Genomic DNA, 19,300 nt, shown 5'->3' on the forward strand with positions numbered 1-19,300 from the left:
AGAGATAATAAAAGCATCGTATAATAATAAGAAAATAATATTAAAACTAAAAAAAAAGTCATAAGATAGAAAAATATCATGAAACAACAGAAAATCTACACTGGACCAATATTTGGTACAATCATTAAAAGAACAAAGGATAAAATCTATAAATCATATTACAGTACTGTTAATGTTCCCACATATCCATCAAAACTAGGTAAAATTGAGATAAAATTTACCAAACTTACGTTAAGGTAACTGCTAAAGGCAACCCTTCAGGCACTGCAACCACTACAATGGTGACCTACATATTCAACACATTACAATCACCATATAGTTATTAACATTAAAGTCTGTGAAAGGATATGAATATTTATCTTATGAATCATATACAATCGGCTATTTTAGTAATTAATGCACATACCGCAATGGTGAATATCTTGATTACTCCATCAAAAGCATCACCAACTTTGGTTTTGCCCGCTATAAATTGAACACTTCCATCTGGGTTTCTAGTATGCCCAGAGAAATACCTGTGTTTATAGGTGGCCATTTAAGGCATGAGTAAAAAATATAAAAAAGTTTAAAAAATAAAACTAGGTTAAAGGGCAAGGTATCCAATTCAACTTTGACTGTTTGGCGTATAGTCCTGCCCTTTCAGGGTCGACAATTAACATGCTTAAACTTTCAATATATGGAAAATAACCAATTTCAATAATTAACTCAATAAATAGCAACTTTCCCGTGCTTTCAAATTTTGACAGTTAACCAAATGAGTTAGCAGTAAACAAGCCACGCGTTTAAATTTTAAGTAGGTTGATGTGAAATTCCAAGAATGTTAAAACAAAGCATAGATAGAAAGAAAAAGAAACATATAGAAACCTGGCCAGCAGCACTATCAGAACAATAACAGCCACAGAGAGTCCAACAATACCAATTAAGGTGGCGAGACCATTTAAGCGTACCTATATTGAGAACTTTATATAGGTAAACGTAATATTGGAAGCAAAAACGAAAAACAAACTGCATGTAAAAAAGGGACCTGCAAAGGAGTTTCTTCACCATTGTCTTCTGAAATGCTAGACATTAGAAGCCCCCATTCCGTATTAATACCAACAGCCGTTACCTGAGGAAGGAAACCAACCAACAAAAAAGAAACATCAGAAAAAAAATTGTTTAATCAATAAAATAGGTGGGCAAGAAAAAAAAAATACAATCAATTTCATATATTGAATTATTGAAAGAAGTTCAGTTCCATTTAATCAATACTTCACCAATCTAATTTCCCTCTGCCTGTTGTTTTCAAAAGTCAAACAGTAGCCAGAATCCCTTCCTGAACAGTATCCACTAAATGAATAATTGACATCTCAGAGTGACTTTCTCCAAAAAAAAATGAAAACTTCCTTACAGATCCAACTAGGAAAAGCTTCTAGCATTTTGGTAAAACAACATTTTAGTTTACGAAAGATTTGAAGTTATTATTATTCCTTAAAGATGAAAATGTCAATCAATTTAGTTCTTTTTAAAAATTAAATTGATGTCAAAAAAAGGACTAAATCGATCCATTTTTCATATTTCAAGGACTAGTATGATCAACCTCAAACCTTTCAAAGACCAAAATGGTTTTTTACATGTTTTTTTGGCCCTTGGGACAATTCCCATCTAAGCTACAAGGGTTAATGTCCAATTATAGGTTATTTATTAATTATATCAACAACCCCTTGGAAACTCCTTACTTTTGTAAATAAAATCAAGACAGGACAATAGAGAAAAATAGAAGGGAAAACGCAAGTCCAAAATTTACCAGCATAGTTCCATTGCCATCTGCAACTTTACAACCAGAAATCAGAAAAGGATCATTAGAATTTTTTTCGACCTGAAAAATATTATTAACCACTTAGGAAAAGCGAGCAGTAGTTAAACTGATTCTCCACAAGATAGAAATAAACACTAACAATTTTGCTCTCCCCGGTCATACTTGATTCATCAATTGCAAGAGAGTGACCAGTAATCAAAACTCCATCAGCGGGGACCTAGAAAAGATAAATTAAGAACTAAATAACAAGAAATGAAACTATTAGGTGTGACTATGCAAAAAAGGCAAAAGAAATACCTGGTTACCAATGTTAAGGGGTATAACATCACCAACAACAACATCATATATGGAGATCTCAACTCTTCTACCATCTCGAGTGACCTACTCAACACAAATCAAAACATAAAATTGAAGATATATGATGATAACAGTATAGTAGTTAGTAATAATGACAAAGTATATCTAAGCCAAAAAACATACCTCCAAACGTATGTTTCTCTTGTGCTCATTTAGATCTTGAAACTGAAGAGACTGCTTATAATCACTTATAGCTACAAAAATGGAGAAACAAATGAGGATGTTTTGCCCATCAAAGGGGAGTATTATTAAATGCACAATTATTATGATAACAATGACAAAGTTGATAATGGAATTGTGTCTACACCAAATCCATTTATATTCAATCAAAAATTCAGAAGCGGAATCTTAATGCTTTGATCATGATGCATTATAAACTATGAAAATATTAATACCTGTAACAAGAATAACAAGAATAACTGCAAAAGCAATGCTTCCCCCGTCATACCAACCTTCCTGGATACCCTGAAATAATTAATTCTGAAGATGAACCTAATTCTTCGCATTAACAAAAACATAATCCTAATACTGAATTATGAAGGAATGAAAAAAGGAACACTAAAGGTCAAATGATTTTTTTGTTGGTAGAACATTACATTAGTCAAATAAAAAGCAGATGAGCCTGGTATATAGATGATATCATGGTACTAGTCTGAGAGCTACTAAGCTAACAGAAGGGTTGTACACCAGAAATCTATATAGAGATTAAACAAAAGGGAAAGAAAAACTATCTAGCATGCAACTGACACTATCAAAGAATACCAATAAGGCAGAATTACAATGAAAGGGGAAATATAACAGCACACAGTGGAAGGATTAATTTGTGTGTGGGCTGAGTTAGTGAAGGGTGAAAACTGCAGCAATTAGTGACTGTGAAAGTACAGGACGTTAATATTTCCATGCACATTTTTATAAAAAATAGCATAAGTTTGGAATCAGACTATCTACTCTACGTAAAAAGACAAACTACTGAAAGGATTTTTTTTTATTATCACATAAGAACACGGAATTGTATCACAACTTTCTCAACCAATCTCACCTCAGATTTTATCCCCAGTGCTAATGAAGCCATTGCGGCTACCATTAGAATAATCAAGGTCAGATCCTTGCAAGCATCCCACATAAACATCTAAAGCAACAAAAACGACATCAGTACAATAACCCTCCAATAAAAAGAGGTTTTCAAATGATTAATGTGCACCAAAATTTACCAAAAATCTTCTTCCGGTCTTTCGAGGGTAGTTGTTGGAGCCAAATGCATTCCTCCGTATTACCAAGTCGTCGTCATCACCTCGAATGCCCTTCTCTAAATTGGTTTTCAATAAATTTGATAACCCTACAACCTTATAAAGAGAATTCAGATTTGATAACCCTACAACCTTATAAAGAGAATTCAGATTTGATAACCCTACAACCTTATAAAGAGAATTCAGAAAAATCACGTGAATATGATGACACTAATCAATATAATTAGAGATTTCATTCTCATTACACTTACCCCTTCATTTTCCCACAGAGCAGTAGTATCACGATTCCTTGAAATTGAAGAAAGTTGTTCTTGTCCAATTGAAAATTCTCCAGTGGAGCTTGAATGAGGTGAAAATTCTCCAGTGGAGCTTGAATGAGGTTTTATAGTTCGTAGTCCTAACAGTTAAAAGCACTGAGCATTGATATTGGAAAGAAAATACTGTCTACGCTTTTAATATACCAGGCCAACTCACTGTAAAAATGATTTAACAAATATCTAGGGAGCATCAAGCCTCAGCACACCAAAGCATTTTCAACTTTGGTATTTTAGAATTAAGATAATCCTATAAACACCTTTTATCATTATAAAATAGGATAGCACTAGAATCCCCCAAATGATAAATACGTCCAAGGCTTGATAATCACAAAAAATAATTGGATATATACTAGAAACAGTTTAGAATTAAGGCAATAATACAGACACTTTTTATAATCATAAATTGGTAAGACCATTAAAAATCTCACAGTAATTCTTGAACATTACTTATGCTGAAAATAGCAAGCAAATGTATAGTAACAAAACTATATAAAAGGGAATGGACAAGTCATAAAATTACAATTGACATTGCAAGGAAGTTGATCTGCTAAAAGGATAATTGGATCACATTAAACATGTCAGACACAAAACTTGGAACGATTATCAGTAAAAATCAGCTATGTCAAATACTTGACTTCTATGCTACAGGTTTTTCAGACACATGTAGCAACTGACATGAATATTAGGTCATTAACATTAGCAGGGCTTATCAAAGGAGATCAGTGATGCCAGGCACATATTATTTCAGACTATTTCCATGTCAATATGCAGCTAATCAGGTGATAGTACACCAGACTAAAGCAACCTTTCTTTATGAGCAAAAGTAGTACAAAGGTACAAAAAACACCAATCAATTTTGTTCACGAACTACTAGAACTCTCAACCTTCATGGCTAAACAGACCAAAGTAGTGAACTCAGATGCAGATTAGCAGAATAAGAAATCAAAGAAAAAGATACAGAAGATAAGTAAAAATATTGAAAGTAAACTTTATAAATTGCAGAACAACAAATGAGTTTCTAACAATATAGGAGACGAGAGTAAGTTCTAACTAGTGTACTACAATTTTTACACATAATAGTGAAAACAATCTAGTGACGCACCATTCATTTGCCCAGCTTCCTTGAACCGATATGCAGCCTAATAGAGTAAATTAATTAATTAGTTCACTTAACACGTGTAACATGAGAATAATAAAGAAAGTCAATTGAAGAACCGAACCTGAATGGCCCGTGTATGCACTATAATAATTCTTAGTACTCTCTCCTTCTCTTCTTCTTTCTTTAAGTCCAAGGTGTAACGAAATCGACGAGAAGCATTGAGGACAAGCGCCGCTTGCTAAAACACCAAATGAATTATTTGTTTCGTCAATCAAAAAAACATAGTCTCCCAAAGATAAAATATAAATGCATGTCAAAAATACTCAGAAACAAGTAGCAATTGATGTTAACGCAATTATTATAAAATAGGACTCTGATACTGAAGAAATAGTAAACGGAGGTGGCTTCAAGTCCCTGATGCAAGATCAAGAAATGCGCTGTATTATGTCTTGAGACAGTTTTGGAAAAAGCGGTTTATTTTGCAAGAGAGCAGTTGCAACTTCAAAAAGAGCCATTGCAAATATAATATATATCTTGAATGTTCAAACTAGCATTAAAAAGACAATCATTAAGTGTCTATTAGGAACAAACTACCAGAACTGTAGTGAAAGTAGTACTTATTTTCTTGTCACAAACAGAACTTTTTTCCCATATGAAAATATAAACTTTTCTAGTAATTGAATGATTTCTTTACTTCCTGTAACATCTGAAAATTTCAAAAGTCAGAAGAATTGAAAATTAAATTAGAAGAGTTGATAGTCAAGTTTATTGCTTTCTTTTTGTCTTCCCAATAAATACCCATCACTCTAATATTCTGGTCTCCAGTTTCATTCTTGCTTTATTTGCAACTACTAATGGCATCCATCAACTCACTTAACATTTAAAATGTTACATTAAATCTCTCCTTGCTTTTGTCCCATTAATAAAAATTAAACCCTGCAATTTGCATTGTCTTTTAGAGTCCAAATTTATTACCCTAACTGAATCTCAAATCCCTAAATCCAATCCAAGTGTTCTTTAAACTGTACACCTAACAAAAGATTAGCATTTTGGAAATACAAGGAAGGTACTTCAGATCAAAATGAATTAAACCAAAATTTTCTGAAACTGGATCTCGCAATAAGGGTGTAAGCATATTATACTTCAATGACCTTTACAAGAAACATATGGACTGATCCTACTGTAGCTTCCAAATTGACTATTGCCCTCACTATCTGGCGTCCAGCAAACATATAATCAAAATATTATGTCTTCCCTTTTTGACTCCATACATATAATCAAAATATTATGTTACCAAGCATAGCTGGGGACTGTGAACATATCAAAAGGCTCAAAGCAGGCCTTTCAGCCAGCCTGTCAAGTACTTTTTCCCAAACTTATGAGGTGGGGTTAAATCCTCACTACCGAGCTTCTCTAGAAGGATTAAGAACTGAGCTTTTTGATGTTGCCGTTTGTAGATAGTGAGAATCCTGGACTCCCGCAGGTAGTCCTGACAATATCTCAAATATGTTATTTGCAAGTATAGAAAGGTATTCAAAGTAATACTTCCAATGAAATCCTTTGGAGTACAGTGTTTTGGAAGAGATTCACAAGATGTTCAAAACAGTACTGAAGATCCCAAAACTGTGCTAATTGGAATGTGTACTGTGTTGTCTTTAATACTCTAATAGTCTACTAAAGATCCGTTGTTAAAAATGTTGAGTCTTTGGCAACAAAACTTCATTCCGCTCCTTGTCTTTAATATTATATATTTTTATCAGTCCTCTCCTTAAACAGAACCTTGTTTAGTCTCCATACTTCAAAATACTATAAATTTGGACCTCTTACTCAACGGGTAAAATTTATAAGAAACAGGTTGTATAAACTTGTCCTAAACTCCACAACAGAAAAGGTACTTGTGTTTGACAGAAGATGAGTACTAATATTAAACTATTACACGTTCGAATATCCTCAATGAGTACAGGTAGGTACATGAATGCTAAAATTTTGTATTGGCAGAGAAAAAAAATGTCCATATAGACCTTTAAATGAAACAAAATTCAAATTTATATTGCTATAACCAATCAGTCAGTACGTGAACTTGGTATCTTTTGAGCTACTTATCTTTTTAAACATGTCTTCTTGAAACCATACAGTCAATCCAGTATTCGCCTAGCCCCTGCTCTCACTTCATAGGGAATGGATCTTCTCATGTGAGTTCAATAGACCCTAAACAACACCCCAATGAGGCCCTATTTTCTCCATGTCTTTGTCTCTCTTCGCATGGCCAAACACATGACTGACTGAGAGGATTCATTCCCCCTCTGCTGGTCTTAATTTAGATTTTATTGACTATTAAAATGATAGGAAGCACTCTCTCTCCCTCTCTATATCTCTTTATGTTTGCATCAACCATATAGAGTTTGTTTGAGAAAACTTTTTAATCTTCCAAAGTAGAAAAATAAGAATTAACAACGAAATGAGTTTCCCTAGAAACTAAAATTAACTCGTGCATAAGCAAATCTGTAAAAATTATTTCATATTAATTTTTCTATTTGATGACTTTTAATTCATACATAAATTAACTTTTTTATGGAGAAGTTTATTTCATCTTTCCTTCTAATTTTCTTCTCCTAAAAGTGTTTATGGGGAAATTTAACCAAATATGTTCACAGTAAAGTTTGGTAAAACATATTGGTTCAACAAGTGGATCCCCTCCTCACCCATGTAGGGGGCGGCACCAAAATCCTACAAGACAAGACATCAATATCCTTACTAGGGAAACCAAGAAATGCCCAACCCCTACAATATTATTGGACAGGTAAAAACCACAAATAGTTTTAACCAGCTTCATTGAAACAGTAACTCATGCCCACGGGGAATAATATATTTATTCAGTACAAATTCAAAAGCAGACAAAATGTATTAGTCGTATTATTGAAAATAATGACAAAACATAGCAACAGCAATAGAGGGAATTAGAAATAATGTCTACACATACCCTCCAGCGCCTGAGGCGTTGAACCGGAGCATTCTTTGTTCTCGTAAGATCAAATGGATCAGCAGAAAAGTCTCCATCAAAATCATCAGACCAGCCAGTGGGAGACCCAGCCTCAATATCACCCGGCGTCTGGCTGCCAGGAGAACCCTTGGAGAAACTCATGCTTCCGAAAACTGTCGCAGGAAAGATGACACCGTCACTACCTAATATGCCTTACTACTACTTCACAGTATATCGCTAATAACCGTTTATTAACAACCATTCTTCCACTCTCGGAACAAACACCACCGTATCACAAAAAAACCTAAATTCAGTCTTTCTACTTCAGAATTAAGCACTCCAATCCAAAGCATGTTCGACAAAAGAGAAGAAAGCAGTTCAAGTCTCCACCTTTGAAATTTCAACTGATATTTGTCGTTTCTTAATAATTCAAAGTCACAGTTCACTTATCACTGACCCCTAAATTCAAATCAATCACTTTCAATTACAAAGTAAAACACGTATCTCTAGAAACTAAGACCCCTAAAACATCTCTCTCTATATGCACCATTAAATTAGGCTTACATAGTCATAATGTGTATGAATTTTCTATGTAGCAATAAGCATAGTAGCCCGTGGACTTACCGGGAAAATAAAGAGACTATATTAGTAGTCTGGCCGATAGCTATATTCTCGTCTTCTTCCTCGTCTTCCTCTTTCTCTTCCGCCGCAACCTGTAACCCTTCAGAGAAAAAAACGAACTCTATTATTCTCAATAAATAACGCAAGAGCGTATAAAACAACAATTAAATTAATTTCCATTTCCGTTCACGAGATTTCCACCTCATGTAAAAGGATCACCCCTCATTAATAGAATATATACACGCATCGCTTCCCTCCTTCGAGGAAATTTCGTTTCACGATTTAAGTGCAGTATACAGTTTACGCGCCTAAGTTATATTCTCTTTCACTTTTTGTTTTCTCATTTCCAAGATTGTTGAGTCAGCTTTTTTCCAATTTCTAATAGAAGTCTTTTCGTGTTATCAGTTGATCCAGGAAAAAGGAAACGCAACACTTCCTGTAGTGGAAAGCGGTTCAGTTTGATTCAGTCCACTTAATAGCCACAACAGCACGAGAATCAGAACCTTCACTTTTGGAAACGACAATGACAAAAAAAATTGAATATATTTAGTTAATACAAAGTAAGTTTTGACATACGATGCAGGAAGCAGAAGTATTGAAATAATGGTTGAAAGAGACGAATAACTAACTTGTGGCACAAATCAAAAGTGGCAAGTGAGCACTGACTGATGCAATGCCATGAGATTGGATTCTTCGGAGTTCACGCGTGAAAATGAAGAATGGCCTGTGAATAATACGAACCGTACCGTCATAAAATATTCAATGGAACGTTACTCTGTGTTTGCAGCAGTTCTTAGTTGATTCAGTGAAATCTCAACAAACAACCTTTCAATAATGCAAGGGCATAAAAACTCTCGCTCACTCCTATATTCCATACTTCGTTTGGGTGGCACTGCTGGCAAGCAATAAAATACTCTCTTACATTCTTCTTTTCCATCACACAGCTATGCAGATCTTGTTGAACACCCCGAGAATAATTTGACGATAAAAAGACTTCAATAGTTTTCGTTTTTACTTTTTAAATAATTATTTTCAACAACTGCCTTTAAGAATAAGTTTTCAAAACAAGTAAACCTGAAAGAATTAGTAATTGGAATCTATGCCTATATAGAAGGACGATTCTCCTCTTAATCCGTTTTTTGTTATACATATTCACTTTTTCCATTTTGTAAGTATATCAAAAATTTGTTTTATTATTTTAAAATATATAATAAGAAATTTTTTATCATTTTATTGTTATTTTGGAAATTTTTTTCATTTCTTTTTTTTTTATAGTATTCACTTTTATTTTTTAATAATTTTATATTCAAAAAAATTAAAAGTAACTTTCTTAACAACTTCTCACTTTTTTCTTTATCAAAAATTTCTTACTTTACTTTCTATCAAAAATTTCTCACTTCTCTCTCTCTTAATTATCTCAAACCTCACTCTCTCACAACATTTTCTCTATGAGACACATCTTCCATTCTCACTTCCCTTCTCTCTTTTATGTTGATTGTAAATATGTACTCTTATCCTAATTTTTTTCTAGTTTTGTTCCAATTGTTCAATTTTCTCTACATGCATTACCTTTTTGTATATTGTTAAGAAGTGGGCTTTAAGCCTAACTCAACCTCATAAAACCGGCTCATAAGATGAGGTTTGCATCCACTTATATACAATGAAATGTCCTTATCTCTAATCGATGTGATAGACTCGAAAATGGCTCTGATACCATGTTAAGAAGTGGGTTTTAAGCCTAACTCAATCTCATAAAACCGGCTCATAAGGTGAGGTTTTGGATCCACTTATATGCAATGAAATGTCTTTATCTCTAATCGATGTGAGATCTCCAACATATATAGTTTTTGTATTGGTTTGCAGTTGTCGTCATCAAACGCATAAAGTTTGGCTCTTCGTTCAACGCGATCTCTTCTTCAATTCCCCCACTCAATTTGTTTCCTCCACCCTCAAATGAGTAAGATTCACAATGTCTTTTTCATAAGACATTACAATGGTATTAACCATTCACTATTTATTTTTTGTCTTCAAAATTTTTTTTTGTAAGCCTTTAAAACTAAAAGGAGATAAATGTTTTATTAAGGTTATTTACATGTTTCTATTTTGTTCATCGATTTTTTGGATAGGAAGATGTAAAAGTCATTAATCCAAGGAAATACAAAGAGAAGATAAAAACAAGATAGTTATTGATCTGAAGATGATGAGATGGTCAAAGTGAAAGATGATGCAATAGTATATTTATATTAATTCGGATGTAACATTAATGATAACATTAAAAATTTTAAAATATTTTCTTTATGTATCTAATTTTATATATTTAATTGATGAATTTAGTTTTAATGGAATAGATAATTTACTTATAAATCTTATTAAATATATAAATATATAAAAAGAAATTTTTAATTTTTAATATTAAACATAACTATATATAAATTATAAAAATAAAAAATTCGGGTATTAATATATAAACGTTGTTGCTTCTGTGTGTTTCTGTTGCTTTTGTGTTTCGTTAATAAAAATAATAAAATTAAATATTTTTTAATTCAATGAAAACGTGAATACAGATTTCGCCAGTTAAATAGTAAGAGAAGAAAAAGGTAAGATGATTTTATTTACTTTTTAATTAATACATGCAAACCAAACCAATTTTTACTATTTATACATTAAAATAACTTATAATCAACTTAACATACCTCTTTAACATTTTTTAAACTTATCAAATTATAAATACTCAAAATAAAATATTAGTTTAAAATCGAAGAAAAATTGTTTACATCAAATATGATTTTGAAAAAAAATAAATTAAAAAAAAATAAAAATATATATATATATATAAGTATAATACTATTTGTGAATAAAGATGGTGGCTGACAAATTAAAGTGTCACTATAACCGAAAAGCATGATCTCCGTGCATCAAGGCCGAATGTAAGCGGTTCTGGTGACAAATTGGAATTCCAACACGAAGTCATTAATTCTAGTTTTTGTTCTCATGCTAATGAATCTATCTCAACTTTTATTTCATTCAAATTTATTAATTCTTTTCAAAGTATTTATTTTAATTGAAATAATACATTTTTATACGAATATACCATTGACTTCTCTTTTCTTTTAAATTTTAGCTTCCCCATTTTAAAATATATTTTTTATTATTTGAATTTTATTGAAAAATATAAATGTGGAGATAAGAGTAAAATTCATCTTTACTTTAACAATATTTCATAAATAAAAAAGTTTAAAATATTACATGGATAAGAAGATAGATAGAAGTAAAAGATTGTCTAAGAGAGATTATTACCTTACTGAATGATGTGGCTTGAACTAGTTAAGGTGGAGCAATGTGTTCACATCATTTGCAGCACTTTGCATTCAGAACAAATCTGCAGCTCCATGCAAGATATTATTCCTTCTCTTCGGAAATGAACACCTTAGTTTATCTTCAACAGAGAAAAACCGTGTACTATATGTGTTAGCTGCTATTAGAGTTTGAATGAAATGAAGGTAGATAGTATTTGAAGAATGCAGTTGCAGAGTTTTGATTTTATTTGTTGGTTCAGAAAATGGTGGCATATAGTATATCCCTCTTTCCTTGAAACTTCCATTACTTACTTTGTTTAGGATCAAGAAAGGTATATCAGTAAAGAATAGTGACATGCCTTCTGCATCTGGGAAAACAAAAAGTGTTTTTTTTTTCTCGTTTTTAAAGGTATTCTGCAACTAATTGTTTGCTTTTTTTGTTCATTCACCAACCAAGAATTAAGTTCTAATGTGTATAATTTAGTTGTTTTGACATTGTTCAAGCATGTTGCTGTTGGTTAAAACATGTTATCCTAATGTTTACATTTTGTAGTAATAGATTCCGTACTACTAGAAAGGGGCTTTTCCATGTTATCAGTCATTTTTTTAAAAATATATAAAAATAAATAAAAAATTTAAGTATTTATGAAAATGGATATTCATGTTTCAAAACAGTTATTCTCTATTTAAACTCGTAAGACCTACATAAACAAATGATAGGAAATGTATAAATAATTATAAATGTTCATTTTTTATTAATTTTTTTTATCTTTTTAGTCTTTAAAATAGAAGAATGATTAGGAAGTTGTTATCACGGTAGAATGCATCATAAAGGAGGTATTAAGGTAATGATCAAGATAATCTAATAATTTCATGCATATAATAAGATTTTTTTTTTCTTTTATAACTTATATTTTTCTTTTCTTTTTTTTCTTGATTGTGTTTGTCCTTTATCAATATGTTATAACCATTTTATGGATGTGTAGTAGAAGATACACTGATGTTATTGAGACTTCAATGATCGTATTAATAAACTTCACTAAAAAATATATCATGTTTTATTAATTATCTAATATCATCAATTAATACTTTAGATAGTGAAAAGGTGAAATTTGTTATTGTATCAAGATTTTTTATGATATACAATCAACCACTCTTTCGTAGAAAACTTAGGTTGTTTTCCACCAATGATTTTTCTGATAGGTTACGTATTTATTGAAATCTACTTAATTTAATATTTCCAAAATATATTAATTGTGCCAAATTAATTTCATTATTTTCTAAGATAGTCCATGTGATCTTATATAAGAATTATTTAATTATAATTTATTATATGTAATCTAATCGTCAAACATAAAAGTTGCCAAAATTTACTTAATAGTAAAAAGGTTTCAACCAATTAATGTTAAGTATAACTTTACGCTGAGAGATGATTTAAAGGTAAATAAATAGTATTATTTAATGTACAAAATATAAAAGAAATATTATAATAAATATATTTTCTATTTATCTACCAGTCAAAACACACGCGTCTACTCTTTTATGATAATTAAAAAAAAATATTATTATAATTATTATTAAATAAAAAATATTTGACTTTTTATTTTCTATTTTATCTTTATATTGATATTTATTTTATTAAACTGTTTTGAGTTTTTTTTTTCATTTCATTATTAATGTTGAATTTTGAATTTCAGAGCAGTTATTGAATAAATAGCAGTTTTATTGTTGAATTTCATAGCAGTTGTTAAACAAAGAACAGTTTTACTGTTGAATTTTGAATGGAAACCCATCTTTCTCAATTGAAGGGTTGTGAAGGTACAAAAGAGTGAGGACCAAAAGGATTTTCACCTTCTCAACAAAAAAAAGAAAAAAAAAAACTTTTTCATTCTTCCTAAGAACATAGGTTCTTTTCTTCACTTTACCCAAATTTTCTATTGCAATTTATGATTATTTATTATATCATATGTTATATATGATATGAATAACTTACAAGTATCCATTTCTCCAAATTAATGTGCATCACAACTTTAGAAATATAGAATCTTTACTTTTCTTATTTTTTTCAACTAATTGACATTTTGCTGAGATTAGAGACATAAAGTCTATTTTGTTATTTTTTTTTCTTTTTCTAATTTCAATGAGATTGTTAGTTTTTATAAAGAAAAATAGAAGAGGTTGAGATTGTTGGTTTCGTTTCCATTTTTTTTTAAATATTGACCATTGAGTTAGTTCTAATATTTATGAGGTGGGTTACTTTTCTTACTTTTGATTAATTTAAATTAATTTTACATAATAAAAATCAAGTTAACAAGTATCTTTTAAAAAAAAAAGATTTTTCATCTTTTCCTATTGTGATCTATAATATTTTTATTTTTTTAAAATATATTAAAATAAAATAAAAAGTATAGTGTTTCAAAGTGAATTTCTTCTAATATAGTTATTCACATGTTTTTATATAAAATTATAGGGAACAAAAAAGTAACAAATATATTTAAATGATATACTTTTATATTTATATTTAATTTTATTGTAAAACATGCGTACATGTTTTCTTCCTAAATTTTTTAATGTCTGTTTTAAATTTTGTTTTGGTCTCTCTAATTTAAAAATAAAATATTAGAGGTAATATATATAGCTGTTTATAAATAAAATATTGTTATTATTCCCTGTATAAATCACTTTGAAGACAGAAATAATATATCTTAAAATTAGAAAAATAGAATATTTTTTACATTAGTGGTATAGTGGTAGGATAAAAATTATAATCACAATTTATAATAAGATATATCTCGTTACGACTAAATTATATGTAAGCACATACAGGTGGATTCATTGTAAGATCATCGAAAACATGACAATAAACAATACATTTATAATAAAATAAAATTATAATAAAATTGTTGTTATATGAAATTATTATCATTACATATCTCTCCTATCTTTATCATATCAACTGTGAAATGAATTATTATTGGGTAACGTATCCGAATAGATAGTTTTACTAAAAAAAATTATTAAATAAAAAATAATTTTAAAGATAAAAAATAATTAAAATTAATTTTAAAGATAAAAAATAATTAATTGATATATTAACTAAATTAGAGATATTTTAAAAATTAAATGAAGTTTTTTTTATTGATACTAATAAAACGATTGTCCCAACTATGTAAGTAAAATGTTTTTAGTCGTCCTTCATAGAAATCACTTTCTAGATGATATTTTTAGAATAATTTCTCTGCTTGTATATCTTATAATTATTTTCTCGATTAATATTTGACAAGGTTTCTCAACCATCTTCTATGAAACTATTTTTTATAGATGTCACCCTTACTTTTCTAGTTAAAATTTATAATGATTTTTTTTATCGATATTTGCAGAAAATTCTTTTATCAACATGATTTGTGTTATTTGGTGATAATTGGTGTATTTAATATTTTTTTATATTTAATAATAATTAAAAATAAAGTAAAAATTCAATAAATTTGAGTAGTAATAAAACCGTTGACAAATCAAACCATTAAAAATAAAATTATTTCAAATTTAATGTATTTAAATTTATTGAAAAATAAAAAATAGAAAATTAATAATTGTAATAATATGGTTTTAAAAGGAAAAAAATTAATATCATGCAAATATATATATATATATAAAGACCAAACATTAAGATGATAAAAAAATTATAAATATTGAGTAGGATGAGAAGTATGGGCACTATATTAATTTAAAAGAATTAATTATACGTTTGATTTGTTTAATTTGGCTGGTAGACAAGTTTGAAATACTTTGAATTTATTGATTTTAGTCCATATATTTAATCAACGGACACCTATAAAAACCCTCATAATTTTAATTGTTCAAATTTAATTCACACACTTGTGAACAAAAAACTAATTCAATTATTAACTTACATCCAATTTTATACGACTTTTTATGTGTCGATGTAATTAGCCAAATTAAGTGACTTTTTGGAATCTCACTTTATTTTCTTGCTTTTGTATTAAATGAATTAAATTATAAAAAAATTAAGATTACATATATATCAATATGGATTTATTTATCATATCCCTTAATAATGAGATTAAATTAGTAATAAGATTTATCACTTGCATGAGATTCTTCATTTTGGTTCAAGGAATCTGTTTGGCTAAAGTTGAATGTAAATTCAATACATAATTTAGTTGGTGAGAGAATAGATGCATTATAATGCTTATTCACGTATATAAAATGCTTCTTCCAAGCTAAGAAACCACACAACAAATTCAAATCACCATATAGACTTTTGTACTGGTTTAGGGGGTTTGGAGAGGCTCGTGAGTAAGTATAATGATAGGAGAGTGAGTTTGGTTGTTTATCTCTGACCTCAAGTTAGGTTTCTGTGACTTTAATTTCGTGTCTAACCGATTATCATTGAAAAACAATGCACAACATAATTGATTATGTAGTTAAAAATAATGAATAATCGATTATGCTCGTGTCATAATCGATTATGGACGCTGTGTAAATATCAACTTAATCGATTATCGTGAAGCATAATCGATTATGTTGGATTTATAACTGTAAATAAAGTCGATTATGCCTCTTAAATATTTGGATAATCGATTATGTGGTATTTTTAAGAGAACTGATAATCAGTTATGATATCATTTTTCCAAATCTTTGATTTTCTTATATTTATTTTTATTTTTTAATAAAATTTGTTTCAGGCAAAGTTTGATTGATGACAGGTGCATTGTATTTAGAGTTTTAGGTTTAAATTATTATTAATGACTTATATAATTTTGCGACTAATTAATGGTGATGTTCTAAATACACATTTACTTTTAAAATTTAATTTTAATAATAAAAAAAATTATGACTAATAATAATTATATATAACATAACATAATTTAAAGAATCATTAATAATACTAAAATCATCTAAAAATATTAATTTAACTAACAAAATTAATTTCAATTAATAAAATTCAAAATAACAAAAATTATATTTAAATTATATTTAATTTTACATTATTATTTTTATTTATAATTGAAACTTTCAATTATTTTAATTAACTAAAATATGCACAAAACTAATAATTATTTCTTTCTTATTTTTTAAAATACTTGATATACATTTATATATAACATAATATAATACAAATTAAATAATATAATACAAATTAAGTAATATAATAAAAATTATTTTAATTAACTAAAATATCATTTAAATTAATTAATATTTCTTTTTTCTATTTTTTATATAGAAGGGTAAATTTGTAATCTTACAATATACAACAATAAAAATAATTTAAAATAATTATCACATCACTCACTTATTTTAATATATTTTTTCACAGATTTATTCTAACATACCTCAATCCAAATACACTCAACTTTCTTCACACTTTTTTTTTAAATTCTCATACTTCCACTCTCCCTCACCCTCAACTTTCCACTCCCCAATCCAAATAAAGATAAAAGAAATCCTTTAATTTCTCTATCTTCTTCTCATTAACCATTAAATACTTTGTAATGATTTTCATAAACCTTTTTCTCAATCCTCCTTTGGGTGGCATTTATTTAATATATTTTCTTAATCAAGCTTTGCATTTTGTCATTTTTACACTTTCTCTACAGTATCTTAGCATTTTTTTTTCTACACAAAATGTTACTTCAACTATTTATTTTCAATCCAACTGTTTGTCTTCTGGTGCGCATATTCTAAATTATGTCTTGTTTGGTATTTCTTTTTTTCAGTCAAAGACACATTCGATCCTCAATTATATAGTTTATTTATTTATTTTCTCTTATTGATTCTTCACCATCCACTCCTAGTTCTACTTAATAAGGCAAGACAATAACCCTTCGGTTTTTTTTTCTCCTTTAAACTCAAACCACAACTTTAATGGATAATTGCATAAATATATTTAAATTTATTGATATAAACAAGACTTTATTTAAACAAACTAACCCATCACTATGTTGTCATAAGTTTAATTAGTCAGTGAAATTTAGAAACATGAAAAAATATAGTAATAAGATTCGTAAAACAATAATAATTAACTAGAAAATTTAATTTATTTATTTACTTCATCATTTCATAAATTTCGAAGCATTTATATAAGGGTTTGAGCATTTTCAAATTTGAACCTAACTTGTTAACTCTAATGCTCTCAAGTCCAAAAACTTAATTTTCTTAAGTTCTCTTATTTTAATTCGAGTTTAAGATTTAAAAAAAAACATAAATTAAAAACTAATTTAAAATAATAATAATTAGTTGTTACTATTTAAAAACTAAAAAAATTAGTTTATATTATTGTTAAATGATTTTTAACTACCGATTATTTAGTTTTTATATCTATACCTATATATAAAGGGATTCCCCTCCTCTTAATTTTTTTTCCTATTTTATCCTTATATTAATATTTAATTTTATTATTATATTATGGTCATTGTTTCATCTCTTATTCTCCTTAACTGCTCTTAGTTTTTTTTTTCCATTTTATCTTTACTTAATAATTTATTGTATTAATTTATTTTGGTTATTTGGATATTTTATAATTTCAAAAATTAATAAAATAATTTTAAAATTTATTTTATTTGTTATTATTTACCTGGAGAGTGGAGAGATTGATTAGTTACTTTTCTGTTTTAAAGATTTTTTTCTCAATTAAATAAAAAATTAAATATATTTGTAATATTTTGTGAACCACCTTAGCAGGAGGGTGAAGATTTGGTACGTTACTTTTCTGATTTAAACTGATATTTTTTTTTTATTAAAATTGATTTAAGAAATCGATTTTATGATTTTCCATTACACACATATCCTACTTTTCACTTTCTCTCTCTATATAGGTATCTACTTCTCACTTTCTCTCTCCACTACTCTTTAACTTCTCATTTTAATGTTATTAAGACTAATTGTTTTTAAAAAATAAAAAAATACTAATCTAGGATAAAGTTGTGTTCCCGTTAGTATGAATAAAAGTAATTACTTTATTATTATTATAATTATAAAGCTAGGTACTTGCCTTGAACCCTAATCTAGGGATTAAAAGACATGAATAAAAGAGGAGATAAGATTAATGGAATCATACCTTCAGTGCAGCAGAGAAAAGGAAAAGGGATAAATGGATCCATGGATGGAAGTGAACAGCAACAGGCCGTGATGAAGCCAAACACCAAACTTAAGCACGCAGTATTCCCTCTGCTCTCACCACAAGTTTTGAATCTGCCTCTTCTTTAAATTCATCTTTAAGTTTTAAGCAATGCAATCTCTCTGCATTAAATATACACACTGCACCCTTCCCTTTCTCAGTACACAAAAAAAACACACGAAACTTCTTGGAAATTTAACGTGGGGTCCCTAGGCTCAGTCTATTCTTCTGCTATTATTATGTTTTATTTTTTTGTTATGATCACATTAGTTAGTGCAATAATTGATCCCCAGCAATATCAGATGAAATAAGGTATTTCTACTATAAATTTGTTAATTGTTTACTTACCAAGACTAAAAAGGTATGAGCAAAAACATGTACTTACTCTTTTGTAACAGAGGTCACAGAGTGTGTAAAAAGAAAATATAGAAACAGTACCTTGCGTTA

At 28.8% G+C, this 19,300-nt stretch overlaps 1 protein-coding gene across 17 annotated transcripts in view; it reads right to left on the minus strand.

Annotated features, from left to right (window-relative positions):
- The window catches only part of LOC137807273 (calcium-transporting ATPase 8, plasma membrane-type), a 30,225-nt gene extending 11,206 nt beyond the window's left edge, over positions 1 to 19,019 (minus strand). For 4 of the 17 annotated variants that reach the window (XR_016519743.1, XR_016519741.1, XM_090300754.1 and 1 more), the window contains exons 1-19: positions 18,794 to 19,017; positions 11,717 to 11,855; positions 9,049 to 9,143; positions 8,423 to 8,519; positions 7,799 to 7,971; positions 4,940 to 5,056; positions 4,822 to 4,858; positions 3,654 to 3,799; positions 3,367 to 3,498; positions 3,195 to 3,284; positions 2,551 to 2,620; positions 2,279 to 2,349; positions 2,096 to 2,179; positions 1,938 to 2,015; positions 1,787 to 1,858; positions 1,025 to 1,108; positions 865 to 947; positions 407 to 515; positions 231 to 286 (exon numbers count right to left, since the gene is read on the minus strand). Coding sequence is in view for 13 of the 17 variants with exons in the window: in XM_090300754.1 (XP_090156880.1) it covers positions 231 to 286; positions 407 to 515; positions 865 to 947; positions 1,025 to 1,108; positions 1,787 to 1,858; positions 1,938 to 2,015; positions 2,096 to 2,179; positions 2,279 to 2,349; positions 2,551 to 2,620; positions 3,195 to 3,284; positions 3,367 to 3,498; positions 3,654 to 3,799; positions 4,822 to 4,858; positions 4,940 to 5,056; positions 7,799 to 7,960 (1,391 nt within the window). In the remaining 4 variants the exon portion in view is untranslated. The other 13 variants (XR_016519744.1, XM_090300755.1, XM_090300758.1 and 10 more) reach the window with 13 other exon arrangements.
- Between the last annotated feature and the right edge of the window lie 281 nt (positions 19,020 to 19,300).

The sequence above is a fragment of the Phaseolus vulgaris genome, chromosome 3, assembly GCF_051622355.1.
Source record: "Phaseolus vulgaris cultivar YP4 chromosome 3, ASM5162235v1, whole genome shotgun sequence".
Classification (NCBI taxonomy): domain Eukaryota; kingdom Viridiplantae; phylum Streptophyta; class Magnoliopsida; order Fabales; family Fabaceae; genus Phaseolus; species Phaseolus vulgaris.